Raw genomic sequence first — 20,528 nt, 5'->3', positions numbered from 1 at the left:
AGCCTGGAAAGAGAGGGGGGGAAGGAGCGCCTGAGGGCTGGCCCGATGGACCCCTGCGAAGGAAGGAAGAAGGTAAGCTCTCCCTCCCTGTCCCACCCCCTCACTCGTTCCCTCCTTCACTCCCTCACCCTCCCTCTCTCCCTGCTTTACTCTCCCTCCCTCCCTCCCTCCCCTGTCCCTCTCTCTCCCTCCCTCTCCCCTCCCTCCCTCCCTCCCTCCCTCCCTCCCTCTCCTCTCCCTCCCTCTCCCTGCCTCCTCTACTTCTCCTTTCCTCCCCCTCTCCTCTCCATCCCTGCCTCCCCCTCTCCCCCATCCTCTCCCCCTGTCCTCTCCCCACCCTCCCTCCCCCTCTCCCCACCCTCCCTCCCCTCCCTCCCTCTCCCCCTCCTCCTCTCCCTCCCTCTCTCCCCCCTTCCCCCCCCTCCTCTCCCCCCTTCCCCCCGTCTCCCCCCTCCTCTCTCCCCCCCTATCCCCCCTCTCCCTCCCCCCTCCTCCCTCCTCCTCTCCCCCCCTCCTCCTCTCCCCCCCTCCCTCCGTCCCCTCCCCCCTCCTCCCTCCAGCCCCCCCCACCCTCCCTCCAGCCGGACTCACCTTAGCTCTCCCTCCCTCTCCACGGATCAGTGCCTCAGGGCCGGCCGGTGCACGGGCTAGCATGTGAGGCCCGGCCGGACTCACCTTAGATGCGGTCCGGGCCGACATTGACGCGCGCGCTGACTCCCGCCCCGCCAGCCTTTACTAAGATGGCAGCGGTGGCTGCGCTCGGCTCAGGCCCGTCCCTCCAACCTTTACAAAGGTGCCGGGCATTGTCTAAACTGGCGACTAAAACAAATCGATCGGCGTCCACCTCGGGCCCAGCGGGCAGCGGCATCGCGCCGGGAATCCGCTCAACTCAAGGCCCAGGCTTCCCGCGCTGCTAGGCCGCGCCCGGCACCGGCACAGCCGCTCGAAATGGCCGTCAAAGTAGGCGAGCCTCCGGGCGAAGGGCAGGGGATCACTTCATTTCTAACTGTTCCTAAATACAATTTAAAACTGAAATAAATTGTTCTTTTCCTTAGTTCCCTAACACAGAGAGTGTGGGAAAAAAATCTTTAAGAATCAAGATGGCGGCCACTCACCTCGGTTCAGAATGATAAGGCCCGCCCACACACGCACCGATTGGTCAACCATCAGGTCACTGAACTGTAGGATTGGTCAATCGTCAAGTCACTCAACACTCAACTGTAGGATGGCCCGCCCGCACGCGCAATGAACCCGCCCCCATGACGCAGCGATTGGTCAACCGTTGGTCAACTGTCAGGTCGCTCGACCGCACGATTGGTCAACCTTCACGTCACTCAATGCTAATGAGCAAATTAGCAGAACTTTTCCCATTTAATGAGCGGAAGTTTGAACGTTTTTGGATACCGTGGGCACAATTTTTGTCTGACGGAAAAGTAAATACGCTTATGACCGTTCCGGAATCGTAATCTTTCTTTTGATGTAACACGCATTTAGGTACGCTCTATAACTTTCGAATGTATAGAGAACAGACAGACAGACAGACAGAAGAGCAATTATATATATAAAGATAAAAATGAGTCCTAACACTAACCCCTGAGATACATCACTTCTAACCCTTCTGCAATCCAAGCAATTCAACCCATTTACCCTAACTCTTCCTTTCCTGTGTGTTAACCAACTTTATCTCCATGCTGCCACATTTTCTTTTATGCCATACACCTGAATTTTTCCAACAAGCATGTTATGAGACATCCTTCCTCCCTTAGCCTCTGTACTGAGCAATTCCTCATCTTCAGTGACTTCAATCTCCATCTGAGTTCCCCTTGTCCTCTCTCTTCTGAATTCACTATCTTTTTGTCTTCACTAAACCTCTCCATCCATATAATCTCTCCTACCCATAATCATGACCATCTTCTCAACCTCACCATCTCCCATGGCCTCTCTACTCCCACAGTCTTGATCACTGGCAAGGTCATCTCTGAAATTTTTTTTGTATCTCTCATCACCTGCAAACTTCTACCCCTTTCCAACCCCACTTCCTTCTGCATCTGCCCCTGGGAAAAAATCTCCTCCAGGTCACTTACACTGGCACTTTCAAACTCCCAACTGCCAGCCTTTGAACTGCCATTCCCCATGGTAGCTTTGCAGCTGTTAATTTACTCAATCACTCCATCACCACCAAATTTGTCCGCAACTATTCACCGTCGCCCAGCCCAGCTCCATGAATATCCCCATCCGCAATGATGGTGGAGCACAGCACGTAAGTGCAAAAGACAAGGCTGAAGTGTTTGAAACCATCTTCAGCCAGAAGTGCCGAGTGGATGGTCCATATCGGCCTACTCCTGAGGTCCCCACCATCACAGAAGACAGTCTTCAGCCAATTCGATTCACTCCACAGAATATCAAGAAACAGCTGAGTGCACTGTATACAGCAAAGGCTATGGGTCCCGACACATCCCGGCTATCGTACTGAAGACTTGTGCTCCAGAACAAGCCGTGTCTCTAGCCAAGCTGTTCCAGTACAGCTACAACACTGGCATCTATTCGACAATGTGGAAAACTGCCCAGGTATGTCCTGTCCATAAAAAGCAGGACAAATCCAATCCAGCCAATTACCTCCCCATCAGTCTACTCTCAATCATCAGCAAACTGATGGAAGGTGTCATTGACAGTGCTGTCAAGCGACACTAACTCACCAATAACCTGCTCACTGATGCCCAGTTTGGGTTCCACCAAGACCACTCAGCTCCAGACCTCATTACAGCCTTGGTCCAAACATGGACAAAGGAGCTGAATTCCAGAGGTGAGGTGAGAGTGACTGCCCTTGACATCAAGTCAGCATTTGACCGATTGTGGCATCAAGGAGCTCTAGTAAAACTGAAGTCAATGGGAATCGGGGGGAAAACTCTCTAGTCATACCTAGCAAAAAGGAAGATTGTTCTGGTGGTTGAAGGTCAATCATCACAGCCCCAGGACATCGCTGTAGGAGTTCCTCAGGGCAGTGTCCTCGGCCCAACCATCTTCAGTTGCTTCATCAATGACCTTCTCTCCAACATAAGGTCAGAAATGGGGATGTTCGCTGATGACTGCACAGTGTTCAGTGCCATTCACAACTCCTCAGATAATGAAGCAGTCCATGCCCACATGCAACAAGACCTGGACGACGTTCAGGCTTAGGCTGATAAGTGGCAGGTAATATTCATGCCCCAGAAGTGCCAGGCAATGACTATCTCCAACAAGCAAGAATCTAACCACCGCCCCTTGACATTCAACGGCATTACCATCGCCCAATCTCCCACCATCAACATCCTAGGGGTCACCATTGACCAGAAACTTAACTGGACCAGCCACATAAATACTGTGGCAATAAGAGCAGGTCAGAGGCTAGGTATTCTGCGATGAGTGTCTCACCTCCTGACTCCCCAAAGTCTTTCCACCATCTACAAGGCACAAGTAAGGAGTGTGATGGAATACTCTCCACTTTCCTGGATGAGTGCAGCTCCAACAACACTCAAGAAGCTCGACACCATCCAGGACAAAGCAGCCCGCTTGATTGGCACCCCATCCACCACCTTAAACATTCACTCCCTCCACCACCGGCGTACCATGGCTGCAGTGTGTACCATTTACAAGATGCACTGCAGCAACTCGCCAAGGCTTCTTCGGCAGCACCTCCGAAACCTGTGACCTCTTCCACCTAGAAGGACAAGGGCAGCAGACGCATGGAAACACCACCACCTCCAAGTTCCCCTCTAGGTCACACACCATCCTGACTTAGAAGTATATTGCCGATCCTTCATCGTTGCTGGGTCAAAATTCTGGAACTCCCTACCTAACAGCCCTGTGGGAATACCTTCACCACACGGACTGCAGCGGTTCAAGGCAGCAGCTCACCACCACCTTCTCAAGGGCAATTAGAGATGGGCAATAAATGCTGGCCTTGCCAGCGATGCGCACATCCCATAAAAACAAATTTAAAAAAAACTATGGTGAAAGGTCACTGTAAGTGGCAGACATGCTTAGCATAGTACATTCTTGGCCCCTTTTACCTTGCCTAACCTGATAAGGTCATTGAACTTTTTCAGCCATTGAATGATCCTGCTTGTAGTATTAAAATGAGCACTTACTCTCCTTTTTGTTACCTTGATGTAAATTAATTTTGCTGGATATCTAACCCTTTAAGCTGCTGCATATTAAGTGAGTGGGCAAAACTGTGGCAGATGGATTGCAACAGAGGTAAGTGTGAGGTCCATTTTGGACCAAAAAATGGATTGATCTGAGTATTATATAAATAGTAAAAATCTAGGAACAGTGGAGGTCCACAGAGATTTAGGGGTCCATGTACACAGATCTCTAAAATGTCAGTTGCAAAAAATATTCAAAAAGGCTAATGGAAAGTTTGCCTTTATAACTAGAGGGCTAGAATATAAAGGGAGGAAGTTTTGCTACAAAGCCCTAGTTAGACCACATCTGGAGTACTATGTACAGTTCTGGGCAACACATTTTAGGAAGGATATATTGGCCTTGGATGGAGTGCAGCGCAGATTCACCAGAATGTTACCAGGGCTCAAAGGGTTAAATTATGAGGAGAGATTATATAAACCAGGCTTGTATCCTCTGGAATAGAGAAGGTTAAGGTGATTTATTTGAGGTTTTTAAGATTTTGAAAGGAAGTGATAGGGTAGATAGAGAGAAACTCTTTCCGCTGGTGGGGGAGTCTATGACAAGGGGACTTAACCTTAAAATCAGAGCCAGGTCATTCAGGAGAGAAGTTAGGAAAAACTTCTTCATGCAAAGGGTGGTAGAAGTGTGGAACTCTCTCCCTCAAAAAGCTGTGGATGCTAGCTCAATTAATAATTTGAAATTTGAAATCGATAGATTTTGTTGGAAAAGGGTATGAAAAGGTATGGAGCCAAGGCAGGTGGATGGAGTTAATTTACAGATCAACCTTGATCTCATTGAATGGCGGAACAGGCTCAAGGGGCTGAATGGACTACTCCTGTTCCTATGTTCCAAGTCCTTTAAATCCTGCAACAGCACATTATTTCCTGATCGCAACAAAGAATTCATATGGCGCCTTTAATGTAGGAAACATCACAAGACACCTCACAGAGGCATAATCAAAAATATGGACACCAAGCCAAAGAAAGAGATACAATCAGTAGCGTTCCTGATGTATTCTGAAACTGCTCCTTCCTGTTATGTGCAGTCTTCTCCTGCAAAAGAAAGAACTGAATTGAGAAGTTAAAATTGTCACAGCCATACCTAAGTGCCACGGTGCAGTCCATAACAGCTGTGATAATGTGCATGCATCATGGGATTTGAGATTCAAGTATTTTAATCAGGTGAATCCATTTAAGAATGTGTCTGAAGAAACACTTATAGGTACCAGTACAAAGTGTGCCCTGTTGCATAATGGCCTTCAAAATGTTACCACATAACAGGAGGAGCAAAAAAACAAGGGTGCTGTACATAGTTTGGGCACCTAATTAATATCTTTGCCTGGTGGGTAGTTGCACTTTGGATGTCCTGAAAGGGTCAGCAAACTTCTTCCTGGCCGGCTTTCAGATTTTCTGAGTATTTGCCACTAAAAATTCAACTGTGAAGCTTTATGCTGTCTGTCCATCCCCTTAAGATGCTGCAACAGGACCTTACATCCTGCAGCACGACTGCATGATGCCACCCCTCGGCCCCAGCAGTGAGTTCATAATTGGACAGCCAGGAGACACTGCTCCCTTGTTTACAGACAACTGGTAAAACTATAGCGCCAGTCTGTTACCATGAGGACTGCGCTCCTTTAAAAAAAAATGCAGAAATGGATATATTATTGTGACCTTTAATTAAATTAGTCAATATATTACAACAGTTTGGACCAACCCTGTAAACGCTAATGTCCTATTTACAGGAGTACATTTGGGACCAAGTAGAGAGAAAGCAATGGCTCACATCTTGTCTTTGTTCCCTAAAATGCAAATGTAGTGAGTCAGTGACTGTTTTACACTCACATAAAAGAGAAAAAAATTATCCAGAATAATTAATGAACCCAGAGGCAATTGAAAATTTCCAAACACTGAACCAATAGAAAGCAGTTTTCATCATTAATGTATCATAAGCTATTCAGCGAAAGAAGATTAAAATATAAATCAGCTTCAGTCTTCTATATCCATGGGGAACAACATGAAAAAGATCTGTGAGGAATTTTTAATAAATAATAATCCTCAAAGTCTTTTTTCATATGTGCAATTTAAAGTCCAAATACATGACCCAGATGTTATCCTTGAAGCCTTTCCTCCTTTTTTTGCTTTTGAACATTTTGGATTCTTAGTAAGTTAGAAAAACAAGACACAGGAGTCTTGAGGAAAATCTTTCAGGGCCACGTAAAATGTTGTAGTTTATTTAAATAGTCAGAAAGTCTGCAATAAAGGACAAGAAGGCATACTGGGCAAGAAATTTAACTCGTGCTGGTTTCCAGTGCGAAATGGTCGGTGCGCTCCAAATGCATGCCCGAAGACATTGGTGAGAATTCATCAAATTTGGCATCAGGCCTTATTTGAATGAAACAGGCGAACTGCGGATGCCAATCGATGCAGCTCGGCAGTTGAACTTTAGGAATTTGCTCCAACATCGAGCTGGCCCGCAGGTAGGTTCTGGGAGGCAAAATAGAGGTGGGCAACCTGAACTGGCATCAGCCCGCACTGCTGTTCCTTCTGGCCCCACAGAAATTAAACTATTAAAACATTTTCTGGCTGTTTCTTAAGTGGCCTCTAGTGGTTCCTTTAAGGACTGCTGGTTAGGTCTATCAAGACCCATAACAACTGGGCAGAGCATGCGCAGCGCAAGCTCCACCCATCTGTCGTTAGGTCCCTGATTTGTAAATGCAAGGCATCTAATGCCCGTTTCAGGCGAGAGACTTGCATACCTAGAATTCACCAGTTTCCTAGTTGACAGCGAGCACACTTCCAGGAAAGATCAGCGCAGTATTTCGCAACCCAAAATTGGTCCCGGCAACATTGATACTTGGAAAATAGGTGGAATGATGTTGAATTTCTCCCCCTCTATGTGTACTTTGCCCATCAATTTTCTAGTTGCATGGGACAGGCAACTGTTAGATAATGCACTCACTTATGATTAGATGTTCTATTTATTCCTCAGAATTAATAAGATTCTTGAATAGTTAAGGCCAGGCATTCATGGATTAATCAAGTACATAGTACGTGCAATAATACTTAAGCATACACCTAATCATATATTACTTACAAGCATACCTGATGGTTGGGGACTCAAATGCGTTACAATTCTGAGCTCAGTTTTCAGGTGGATTGAACCCTTTGAATCCAAATTCTCATTACAATTCACCACTTTCTATACCTTTCTCTTACCCCTGCTATGTGACCATCAGCAAGTCTCCACATTAAATAATTATACCACAAGTTATAAACAACTCCATATAAGGAGAAACTAATAGGAACCTATACCTTATCAATACCTCAGTTTACAAGCTGATTTCCTCACCAGTGGGCCCTTTTTCCATTGAGCTAACGATTTTCCTATTTTCCTATTTCATTATCCTATTGCATATTTCTCTCATTAACTATAATTGCTGTTCCACCAAAAGAAACTGCTAATTATAAGTCTCTCTTTGATTCTGTATCATTCCGCACCAAAGTCTAATTAAAAAGATACACTTTTACCCAGATGTTTTATCCTTGCAATGAGTGCCTGAGATCAACAAATACTGGCATGTTCCAATTTAACTTAGCCATGAAGCAGGTGGTTACTTCATATTGAAACCTGCTGGTGCTGTAAGGGTCAGTCTGAGTTCAAGAGTTCATCAGTCACCATCTTAGAATTTCTGTGGGCTGTACAATTATAAGACATTCTAATTTAAGGATCATACTTCCACACTTCAGAAACAACGGTTAAAAGTTAACATCACCACAATATTAAATCAATCCAAGTCAATAACAGACTGTTACTCTGATTCACCCATTCCGTACACCCCGGCACTGATTCCACTGGTGTTTGCGAGGTCAGTGGGAAGGTGCCAAATTTGCATGGGACAGGCAGGAACCCACACCACTGTAGGCACATTTCTGGCATCCTCCTGCCCCATGCAGCTGGAAGATTTGGAGCATGCACAACATCGGGGTGGGGAGTTGCCCAGGCCCTCTCAGACTCCAGTGTATTTTCCTCGCCGGGCCTCAACCCTCCCCATTCCCGTTGGGGTCCACATGTCCATCTGGAGGCTGGTAGGCCTCATCTCATTGGACATACCAACCTCCAGAACTGTTCCAGGTCCTGAATAAGCCAGGAATTCCCAGCATAGGAAATCCCCAACCCTGTCTCCACTGCCTGATGACATGTGCCTTGTAAGGGGTGGGCTGAGGTTCCAAGGCAGGCCAGAAAATCCTGGAAATGACAAAAACCCACCACAATCAGGTCCCTGCCATTTTCCACTGGGTTCTACTGGTCTCCTGCTGGAGCTACAGCAGGATTCCAACAGTGTACTGTGAAAATTCAGGACCAATATCTATAAAATGGTGAGTTGTCTACCTGGAGCAAGCATTATACATAATTGAAGACATGTTAGAAGGTATATTGAAGGGGACAAGAAGGAGCACAATGGTGATAGTCCATTAGGGGTAAATGACAGAGAGATATAATACTGGGTCTTAATGTCACAACATGAGGATTGCCTCTAAATTTAAAGCTAGGTGACACAAAGTAATACTCTCCAGTATAATTTCAAGCTTGAGAAAGAAAGGGATTTCATCAAGAAAATTGAGGATGTAAATGAGTACCTGGCAACCTGGTGCATAAATAACAGTGCACTAATGACACTGAGAAGTACAGAAGACCAGAGAGACCTCGGAGTGCATGTCCACAGGTTCCTGAAGGTAGCAGGACAGGTAGATAAGGTGGTTAAGAAGGCATAAGGGATACTTGCCTTTATTAGCCGAGGCATAGAATATAAGAGCAGGGAGGTTATGCTTGATTTCTTATTTCAGATTTCCAGCATCCGCAGTATTTTGCTTTTGTGTTAGAGGTTATGCTTGAGCTGTATAAAACACTAGTTAGGCCACAGCTAGAGTACTGCGAGCAGTTCTGGTCACCACATTACAGGAAGGATATGATCGCACTAGAGAGGGTGCAGAGGAGATTTACAAGGATGTTGCCTGGGCTGGGGAATTTTAGCTATGAGGAAAGATTAGCTAGGCTGGGGTTGTTTTCTTTGGAACAGAGGAGGCTGAGGGGAGACCTAATTGAGGTGTATAAAATGATGAGGGGCCTAGATAGAATGGATAGGAAGGAACTATTTCCCTTAGCAGAAGGGTCAATAACCAGGGGGCATAGATTTAAAGTAATTGGTCGGAGGTTGAGAGGGGAGTTGAGGAGAAATGTTTTCACCCAGAGGGTAGTGGGGGTCTGGAACTCACTGCCTGAAAGGGTGGTAGAGGCAGAAACCCTCATCACATTTAAAAAGTACTTGGATATGCTCTTGAAGTGCCATCACCTACAAGGCTACGGACCAAGTGCTGGAAAGTGGGATTAGGGTGGATAGCTCTTTGTCGGCCGGCACGGACAGGATGAGCCGAACGGCCTCCTTCTGTGCTGTAAATTTCTATGATTCTATGATGATTCTTAAATAACTGGGAAGACTTGCAGAATAAAAAGGACTGGTACAGGAGAGAAGGGCTGCACCTAAACCAAGAAGGTACAAAAAAGACTTGGTAACAACTTTGCAGCAGCAATTGAGAATCATTTAAACTTGAAAGGTGACAGTGAGAAGGGCAGAGCAAAAACAGATCACAGGTAAGACTGATCTCAGGGTAGAAGGTTATCAATAGATGGGTATGGACATAGACCGACAGAACAAGAACTGGAGACCAGGAATAGGCAGACACTGGGGAACATCAAAGGAGGTAAACCTGAAACAAGAATGCTAGATGCATTAGAAATAAATACAAGAACTGGTGACTGTTGTTGTAGCAGTAATAAACTACGATGTAGTGGGAATTACAGAAACATGCCAGAGGATGCAAACAAATTTATCATTCAAGGCTATAGGGCGTATACAAAAGACCGAGTGAATAGAAAAGGAGGTGATGTAGCCGTATATGTTTGGGACACCTGGGAGATAAATGAAGTTGTGAGGGGGCCAACTACAAAATGAACTACTCTAGTAGGACATTTCAAATATGACAAAATCTAAACTTAATCTAAGGATATGCTACAGCCCACCATGTTAGCATAAGAAGGAGGACAATATTCGCTAAGAAGACTTAGGAAGAGTATGTGAGAACTGGAGTTATTTTAATAGGAGACTTCAATCAACCAAATATACACTGGGAAAAGCTAGTTTAGAAACAGAGAGGGTAATTTTCACTATGGACATGAACAGAAAACTGGTAGTTGTGGATTGGCCATCCGTTATACACCCAGCGCAATTTTCATTTTTATTGATTTCAATCTATAACTGGCGGCCAATCTGCAGCTGCCACTTTCCCGCTCACGCCCAAACTAAAAATGATCCCCAGTGATGGTCGATGTAATGCATGACTACTTTATGACACAATACATCCAGCAAGCTACGAAAGGTAATGTTCACCACTGGTAATCATGCAGACGACATGCAGGAAATAGAAATCGTAGCATCCCTAGGGGATAGCAAACACAGAATGTTCAAGTTTAATATGATCTGAGAGTCAGAAATACCTAAAACCACAAGTCTGGTATATAACACTAAAAGGGTTCAATTCAAAGAAATAAAGGCACTACTAAAGAAAATTAATTGGGAGTTTCTTCAACACTTCAGTAGAGGTCAAATGAGACACCTTTAAAGGTATAATACTGAACATGGAGGATAAATATACTGCTAAAACAAATACACTCAGACTAAATAAACATAAGATAAGAACTAGGAGCAGGAGTAGGCCAATCGGCCCCTCGAGCCTGCTCCACCATTCAATAAGATCATGGCTGATCTGATCCTAACCTCAAATCTACTATCACTCTCCATCCCACCTGAACCCATGTGATCTCCCGGGAGAGGTGAAAAACCAGATTAAAAAACCAATGGCCAATTTGGGAGAAAAAATCTGGGAAATTCCTCTCCGACCCATCTAGGCAATCGAAACTCGTCCAGGAGATCACTCTGTCCCTATATTTTCTACAGTACTTACCTTCTATAAAGGCGATCTCCACCCCAGCCAGGAACAGGAATAAAACCATCTCCTGAAATCCAACAGAATTAGAACACAAGAAGTAGGAGCAGAACCAGGCTACACGGCCCCTGGATGGATTAATAATCAATTAAAAGTGAAATAAGGAGAGAAGATGACCTCTGCAAAACTTGCAGGGATAAAGGGGAAGGAGTTTACTGGAATATAAGAAAATGCAGAAACATGATAAAAGATCGATCAGAGAGGCAAAGAGAGACTTAAAAAGAGGCACAGTAGCAGGGGCTAAACACAACAGTAGCAAAAAAGTGCAAGTACTTCAGCAGCAAGAGGTGACAGCCATAAAAGATTCAAATGGATCAAAACTGCAGAGGAGCACAAAATAGTAAATATTCTGAATAATGGTAGATATTCTGAATGATTACTTTCTCCAAGTATTTACAGGGAGATATAGGTAAAATCAATGAATATGATATAAATGAGATGAAATTCTAGACAGGCTAAAAGATCTGAAAACAAGTAAGTCCCCAGGCACAAAAAGTATTTAGCCCAGAGTGCTGAGCAAGACTAGGGAGGAGACTTGTGAGGAATGACAACCATTTTGTCGGAGTCAATGACCACTGGGTGGTCCCAATAGTTTTGAAACAGGCTAACATGCTTCTCGTATTGAAAAATGGGGACAAAACGGGGGGCACGGTGGCATAGTGGTTAGCACTGTTGCCTCACAGCGCCAGGGACCCGGGTTCAAATCTGGCCTCGGGCGACTGTGTGTGGAGTTTGCACATTCTCCCTGTGTCTGCGTGGGTTTCCTCCGGGTGCTCCGGTTTCCTCCCACAGTCCAAAGATGTGCAGGTTAGGTTGATTTGGCTATGATAAATTGACTCTTAGTGTTAGGGGATTAAATACGTGGGGTTACGGGGATAGGGTGGGATATGTGTCGGTGCAGGCTCGATGGGCCGAAATGGCCTCTATCTGCACTGTAGATTCTGTGATTCTGTGAAAACAGATATGGGCAGCCACAGGCCCATTAATCTTACTTCCATTCTGCGTAATATAATAGAATTGATTATCAACAACATTCAACAACTTGCATTTATATAAGTACTTCTAATGTAGAAAATTGTCCCAAGGCACTTCACATAGACGTAAGGAACAAAATGGCACTGACACAATAAAAGGGGTATTAGGAAGATGATCAAAATCTTGCTCAAAGCTGTGGGTTTTAAGGAGGGTTTTAAAGGAGGAGATGGCGAGACAGAGTGGTTTTGGGAGGGTATTCAAGAGTGTAAAGCATGGCTACCAAGGGTAAGATGAAGGCGAGGGATGCAAAAGAGGCCAGAGTCAGAGCAGCAGGGAGTTCGGTGGAGGGTAGTGTTTGTAGGACTGGAGGAGTTTGCAGAAATAGGGAGGGATGAGGCCATAGAATGATTTAAATGCAAGGATGGGTATTTTTAATTTGAGGCGCTGGGAGAACTGGAGCCTGTGTAGATCAGCAAGGACAGGGGCAAAGGCAAGCAGGACTTCATGTGGGATAGGATAAAGGCAGCAGTTTATGGAGGGTGGGAGATGGGAGGCTGGCTGGGATAGCCTTGGAATAGTCAAGTCTGGAGGTGACAAACGCACAGATGAGGGTTTCGGCAGCGGAGGTAAGTGATGTTACAGAGTTGGAAGCTGGCTGTCTTTGTGGTGGAGAGGATATGAGGTCGGAAACTCAGCTCAGAGTTGGATAGGAATATGCTTGACAAATCTGGAATTTTGCTTGACTAATCTACTGGGATTTTTTGAGGATGTAACTGGTAGAATAGATAAGGGAGAACCAGTGGATGTGGTGTATTTGGACTTTCAGAAGGCTTTCGATAAGGTCCCGCATAAGAGATTAGCGTGTAATGTTAAAGCACATGGGATTGGGGGTAAGGTACTGTCTTGGATAGAGAACTAGTTGGCAGACAGGAAGCAAAGAGTTGGAATAAACGTGTCTTTTTCCGAGTGGCAGGCAGTGACTAGTGGGGTGCTGCAGCAATCGGTCCTTGGACCCCAGCTATTCACAATATATATAAATGATCTAGACAAGGGAACTAGATGTAATATCTCCAAGTTTGCAGACGACACAAAGCTGCGTGGGCATGTATGCTGTGAGGAGGATTTGGACAGGTTGCGTGATTGGGCAGATGCATGGCAAATGCAGTATAATGTGGATAAATGCGAGGTTATCCACTTCGATGGCAAAAACAGGAAGACAGATTATTATCTGAACAGCATTAGATTGGGAAAAGGGGAAGTGCAACGAGACCTGGGTGTCCTTGTGCACCAGTCGCTGAAGGTAAGCATGCAGGTGCAGCAGGCGGTTAAGAAGGCAAATGCTATGTTGGCCTTCATAGCGAGAGGATTTGAGTACAGGAGAAAGGATGCCTTGCTGCAGTTGTACAGGGCCTTGGTGAGACCACACCCTGAGTATTGTGTGCAGTTTTGGTCGCCTTATCTGAGGAAGGATGTTCTTGCCATGGAGACAGTGCAGCGAAAATTCACCAGACTGATACCTGGGATGGCAGGAATGACGTATGAGGAGAGATTAGGTCGATTAGGCTTATATTCGCTAGAGTTTAGAAGAATGAGAGGGGATCTCATTGAAACTTATAAAATTCTAACAGGACTAGACAGACTAGATGCAGGAAGGATGTTCCTGATGGCGGGGGAGTCCAGAACCAGGGGTCACAGTCTAAGGTAAGCCAGTTAGGACTGAGATGAGGAGGAATTTCTTCACCCAGAGAGTGGTGAACCTGTGGAATTCTCTGCCACACAGGGCAGTTGAGGCCAATTCATTAAATATATTCAAGAAGGAGTTGGATATATTTCTTGAGGCTAAAGGGATCAAGGGATATGGGGAGAAAACAGGGACAGGGTACTGATTTGGATGATCAGCTATGATCTCATTAAATGGCGGAGCGGGCTCGAGGGGCCGAATGGCCTACTCCTGCTCCTATCTTCTATGTTTCTAGGATGCTAAGGTTGCAGATAGGAGTAAACTTGAGGATTATTTGTGCAATAATTACCTAATAAACAGCAGTCAACGTGGATTCAGAAGGGGAAAATCCTGCCTGGCCAACCTCCTTGTCTTCCTCAAGGAAGTGATATCCCAAGTAGATTGTGGGAAACCTCATGACGTGGCATAGCTTGACTTCCAATAGGCATTTGATGAAGTTCCACATGAAAGGCTATTATTTTAAACTCAAGACATTAGGTATTCTAGGCAAATCTGGGGAATGGATAAAAAAGCTGGTGAAGGGTAAAACAATAAGTACTTATTACAGGAGTTATGTCAGGGTGAAGAAGTCATAAGTGAGGCCCTGGGCCTTGGTGTTGGGATTACAACTGTTTCTAATTTATGTAATGACCTGGATTCAGAAACTCAATTCAAAGTGGTCAAATTTGTAGATAATGACAAACTAGGGGAAGCAGTGGAATCAGAGGAGGCAGCTTAGAAATCACAGAATGAATTGAATAAAGTATGTAAGTGGCAAGAACAATGACAGATGAAATTTAATGCAGACAATTGTAAAGTGCTGGACATAGGTCTCTTTCGGCTTTATTCTTGGAATAGCCAAGGATGAAGCTGAAAGCGACCTTTGTAGGCTCGGTGTTGAACAATCGATAGAGCCAATAGAATGTTGAACTACTGAGCCAAAGCAGTGGCACACAAGTCAGAGGAAGTCATGGCCAAACCTAACAGTGCTCTCATCAGACCACATCTGGAGTACTGTGTACATTTCTGGTTTCCAAGGCCTAAGGGACACATTCAAACATTGGGAGCAGTGGAGGAGAGCCATGAGGCTGTTCCCTGGTGTAAAAGGAAAGGACTTGATGGGTCAAATGGTTGGTTCTGTGCTGCAACATTCTATGCTTCACTCTTGACAGGAGTGCCAGGCCGTGAGGTGCTCCATGATGCGTGTGATGTGTTGTGCTTTCACATTCAATTTAGACACCTGTCGTATGCAATGGACCTCTTTATTAAAGCCCCTCCATCTGATTTATTTTCTGTAGACATTTAGACATGATGAATTGACAGGTCGCCCTGTTTATTCAGCAAAAGTGTGCCTGAAAGGAGCCAGTGACAAAAAAAAATCTGCCAGCTCTCATGTTCAGTATTAGTGTTAAAGCAATGGCAAATGCAGTGATATTTTCATTCACTTTGCTGTTCCAAACATTTTTCACTCGGGACATTTCTGCTTAGTCCAAAGAGGCCTTACGCAGTTCAAACCAAGTAATCTAGGAGGGAGAAGGGAGTAGAGGGTTATGCTGATAGGGTTAAAGGAGGAAAGATGGGAGGAGGCTCGAGTGGAGCATAAACACTGGCACGGACTGGTTGGGCCGAATGGCCTATTTCTGTGCTGTATATCCTATGTAATCCTATTTAAGTGGGTTGGGCTTCTGATTGCACTTTTGATGGTTTTTACTGTGATTTCATTTTAGACTACATATTGCCAGTGTTTAATGCTGGTATTTGTCATTAAAAGAGGCATGTGAACATTGTTTCCACTGTTGCACCCCACGTTATGCGGTTAATTGGCTGATAGTCACTCTGTAAACATTAGCAACACACATTAGCACTCAGTGGAAACTCTGTGCTGGTGATAAATATACCACGTGCATATTTACAGATGAAATTTTTTTAAATGTCAGTGTTAAATCATCCCAAACCTACTGCATGTAGGAGAATTCAGGCTAAACCATTTAGCTGCATACAGATAGCCACTTCTTCCTACTAACATTTAGTAATAATGTTCAGTTAAAAAATAAATTATGGCTATCCTTGTTGCTCAGTTCACAAATGCACTGCCAACTGAAGCAGTGAGCCACACCGATCAGTTTGATCCCTGGTGTGTGCTGAGTCTACTAATCGCAGACATAACTATAACAGGGATGCTACAACTGAACCCAGTACATCTTGGTTAGGGAGAGGGGGAAAAATCAACTAAGGTTCCTGCTTCTAATCACTCTCCAGCAAACCCTGCCACAAATAAAGTGTATGTGGGTGTCAAGTGGAGACAGGCTGGGGTTCCACTGTGATGCCTCCTCCACTCGAATAGTCTGCCAACATTCATTGTCAAAGCTCGCTCAAGTAAAGCGGTCACTTTGCCTAAATACCGGAGGCCAGCATGCACCTGTAGAACAGTACCCTGGCCTGACTAAGTGCATTTCAGTGTTAGAATTACTCTAATAGATTTGCACATGGGCTTCGTCCTTGCCCACCCTTAGGTTCAACTGGTGTAGCGCTTCAGTTTTTGACCCTTTCTGTCTTGACTTTAGTAATATTATTATGTCATGGATCGAGCCCGGCAGCCCCGCACAAACCAATTTCTGGGCCAGAGAGTTCAAAATTCCACAAACCCACAGTGTACCATCTCATAATAAGATATATATCAGCTTGCCTTAGTAGGTAATGCTCTTGCTTCTGGGTCAGAAGATTGCAGGTGTGAGCTCATAATCTATGTTGATACTCCAGTGCAGTTCTGAGGGAGTTCGGCATTGTTGGAGGTGTCATCCTTTGGATGAGATACTAAACCAAGGTCCCGTCTTCCTGTTCTGGTAGCCCAAGTGGACTTTAATGCTGGGATACTTCCCTTCGGGGTGGAGTCCTGGCAGGGTGGGACCTTTTCCCATCCCTCCGGATCCACTGTAATCCCGACCCATTTCCCTGGTTTTGGGGTCATTCGCTATGCAGGCTTAATTCCTGGCAGGATTCATGCCACCAAAAGCAGGTCACCACTTTAATGGTGGAAAATCTTGGCAATGCAGCAGTGGGGATGCCACTGCAATACCAGGGGAGGCAACGGGAAATCTTAAAGGTGCAGAAGCACCCCTAAGATTGGACCAGAGTTATATTGGCTGCCACAATCATTGGGGGATTTCTCACAAATTACTGCTTCCTAACATGAGCCACAGATTTCCTCACTGCATGGGGTGCAACTCTGGGGTAAAGGGGGTGGGAGAGCATTGGCAGGCGTCAGGCCCCAAAAACACTAGGTCGCCACCCTAATGAGCAACGCATCACAATTCCTGCTTGGGGCTGAGGTTCTTAAATGGCCTGACATTTAAAAGAAGATGGGAGTGACAGGGTGGAGTAACCCATCAAATGTGGTTCACATGTGGAGAGCATCCATAGCTCTCTGGGGTAGAGAATTCCAAAGATTCACAACCTTTTGAGTGAAGACATTTCTCCTCATCTCAGTCCTAAATGGCCGACCCCTTATTTTGAAAGTTCGCTGATTTCTAAAGTCGGTGCTATTTTCAGCTAGTCTCCTCAGCTTCTCCCCTCAGTGGCTTTCCAGCGTCACATCTGGAATTATTCAAGTTAACTGACCTTGAATACTTTGGTCGGGTCAGAAGCAAAGTCACTGGTTTATTGAGATTCCGACTCCACTGTGCTTACTGCAGCAGAGTAAGACTGAGACATTTCGACCCTGTTAGCATTCAGATTTTTTTATTTTCAATTTTTACCTATTTCTCAGATTTAAAAATGATTTCTAATCAATGTTTTTTAACTGAATTTGCTGACCATTGCCAATCATATATGATTCACGGATTTGCTTCTATGCACCTCTTTCACTTACACATGGAGATACTAGCCCGTATTTTCCGATCGGAGGTTTCCTGCGTGCGGAGGCCTCCGAGCTGGAAAAAATCTATGGACTTACTGGAGGGCTCCTGAGGTCCAGACACTTCTGCTCCTGGGCCTCTCCAACTCGAAATGTGTAGGGCCCACGTATCCCAGAAGCACATGCGGTTCGCAAGCATCCCTGGGATCACGTGGGTCATGGGGAGCCAATCAAAGAAGGGACTCTCCCTTCATACACTTGACAGATAGACCTGTCAAATATATGAATGGAGATCACCCCAAAAACACTGTAAAACATTAAATCATTTTTTTTAAATCACATTTTAAAAATTAATTGAAATTACAATAATTTAAATATTTTAAACAAAACTTAAATTTTTTGAAAAAAATAATTAAAGTTTTTTACGGGGCTAAAAATAAACTTACCTTTTTAAAAAGTATTTTTAAATGATAAATGAGTGAAATGATTTTTTAAACTTTTTTCAACTCTTATGCTGGTAAAAGTAGGCCTTACACCTGCTTTTACCAGGCATAAGATTTCTAAGGGTTTTCAGCGGGCGGAGGTTCTCCAGAAAGCGGAACTCTCTGCCCGCAGAGGCCCTTCTCCAGGGCAGGCGTCCGATCTGTCAAGAGCATTCTTGACAGGTCGGAAATACCGGTTTTCAGCGCATGCGCTTGGCATGCCTGAAACCGGCATATCCGATGTCCCTACGGGTATGTACACAGCGTGTACCCACCCATAGGCATCGGAATATACGGCCCAATATCTGATATGAAATGGTCTGCAGTATTTTTCCTCAAGTCCTATCTTGAACACTATAAAAATTGTATCAGACAAATACAACAAAATCCAAAGAGGAAAATCACTTTTAAAAATTAAAGGAAATGAACTAAATAAATGTGCAAAGGTTTTTGCTGAATTCTTGTAATGCTGAATTTCCTCTTTAAAAATGTAGCATTTAATTTTCTGCCGGTTTTAATTCAGATACAATTTAGAAAATCCCCAGGAACAGCTCTTCAACCTTGTATGCATTTGCATTAAGCTACTGTACCCTTCCCTTAATTTTAGGGACACAATATTTTTGCCAACCTTTCATCCAAGGACTACAGCGACTTGATGCAGCTGCTAAAACAAGCCATCTTGTCCACTGACCTCATGCTTTATTTTGAGTAAGTGTTTCCATTACAGTTTAATTACAACACAGATTTAACATTTAATTTTATTAGTATTATTGTTATAAATGCAATGCTGTTTAGCAAATATGCCATTTTACCAAGTTGACTCAATTGGTAGCACTCTTGTCTCTCAGTCAGAAGGTTCAAGCCCTATTCCAGGATTTGAACACAGAGGGCTAGATTTTCGGGGAGCCGTCAGGCAGGGTTTCAGGCGTGTGGGGGGGGGGGGAAATCCCGAATTTGGGGGTCCCGACACCATCCCGCCCAAAACCCCGCCCCACGTAAGTTTCAGGGGCGACGGGTACCCGCCCCGCACTGGGACCCGCCGAAACCAGGCGGGAAGGGATTAGTGCCAATTAACTGCCTGTTAACAGGTAGTTAACAGGCAGTTTTTAGCCTAATCCCTATTTTGAGGGGTTTCGTGTGGGTTTCCCGACGGCTCCAAACCACGCCAGGTAGAGCAGGCGGGCCGTCGGGTTGAAGGAGTTGGCGGGGTCGCGATGTCGGCGCTCAGGTGAGTGATGGGTGCATGAGTGCAAAGGTAAGTGTGTTTGGTGTGTCTAAAGTGTGTAAAGAACTTTTACTTACCTGTACTTACCTTAACAGCCTTTCTTCCTGTAGCCGTCGGGAGCGCATCACTCAGCCGGAACTGAAAGCTGAACGGCTGCGATCTGTCAAAAGTGACAGCCTTCAGCTTTGAGTGCCGGTGAGAGTTCTAACTGAGTCTGTGCAGAATGACTCAGCTTAGAACTGAGAGTGTCAGTGTTTCACAGCCTCAAACAGCTATGGGACACTGATATTTCATCTGTCAAGAACTCTTGACAGAAGAAATTTCAATCTGTGATGTCACCTGTTGCCGGGTGGCCCTTAATTGGCCTGCTGAGCCCGCTGGGCGGGCTCAACAAGGTCAATCAAGGGAAAATCGCGCGGATTGGCCAGACGTCGAAGTAGGCGGGTCAAAAACCCGAAAGGGGAAGTCCCGCCTTCTTCCCGACGGGTTTGGCAAAATCTACCCCATAATCTCAGCTGACACTTCAGCTGGCATTATTGAAAGTGCAATCTTTTGGATGAGATTTTAAACTGAGGCCCTGCTCAGGTAGATGTAAAAGATCCCATGGCACTATTCGAAGAAAAGCTGGGAATTCTCCTGGTGTCACTCGTGGAGCGTTCAAGCCATTGTTCCTCCCTCAGCACCAAAAACAGATTATCTGGTCATTCATTTTGTGTTTATATGCAAATTGTCTGCCATGTTTCCCAACAGAATAACAGTGATTGATCTTCAAAAAGAATCCTTTGTTTGTAAGGCTGTATGTATTTTGTGAAGTGTAAACGTGTACATGTGCAGAAGTAGTGAGAACCGCTGACATCACTCACAGCTGTACAAGTACCTGTATCCTTACACAAACCCCCAGGAGGAATTTAAGTGTGCCAAGATGAGTGCCTTCCAAATTTTCCTCCCCAGGCTACACTTAACAGTTATTTGAAAACTAAGCATCCATTGAATTAAAGGGACTGAGGAGATTAACAAGTTATTTGACCAAGTTTATTGCTGCACTACG

General features: G+C 45.0%; 1 protein-coding gene across 1 annotated transcript in view; it reads left to right on the top strand.

Moving 5' to 3' along the window:
• The window catches only part of LOC147117571 (dual 3',5'-cyclic-AMP and -GMP phosphodiesterase 11A-like), a 653,699-nt gene that overhangs the window by 254,650 nt on the left and 378,521 nt on the right, over positions 1-20,528 (top strand). Inside the window, exon 13 of the mRNA XM_085989379.1 lies at positions 18,863-18,963. Coding sequence (XP_085845505.1) covers positions 18,863-18,963 — 101 coding nt within the window. The remainder of the gene's footprint in view (positions 1-18,862; positions 18,964-20,528) is intronic.

This window comes from Somniosus microcephalus, chromosome 5 (assembly GCF_052327205.1).
Source record: "Somniosus microcephalus isolate GS21.2 chromosome 5, FLI_Smic_1.0, whole genome shotgun sequence".
Classification (NCBI taxonomy): Eukaryota; Metazoa; Chordata; class Chondrichthyes; order Squaliformes; family Somniosidae; genus Somniosus; species Somniosus microcephalus.
This window is presented reverse-complemented; position numbering and strand designations above follow the sequence as displayed.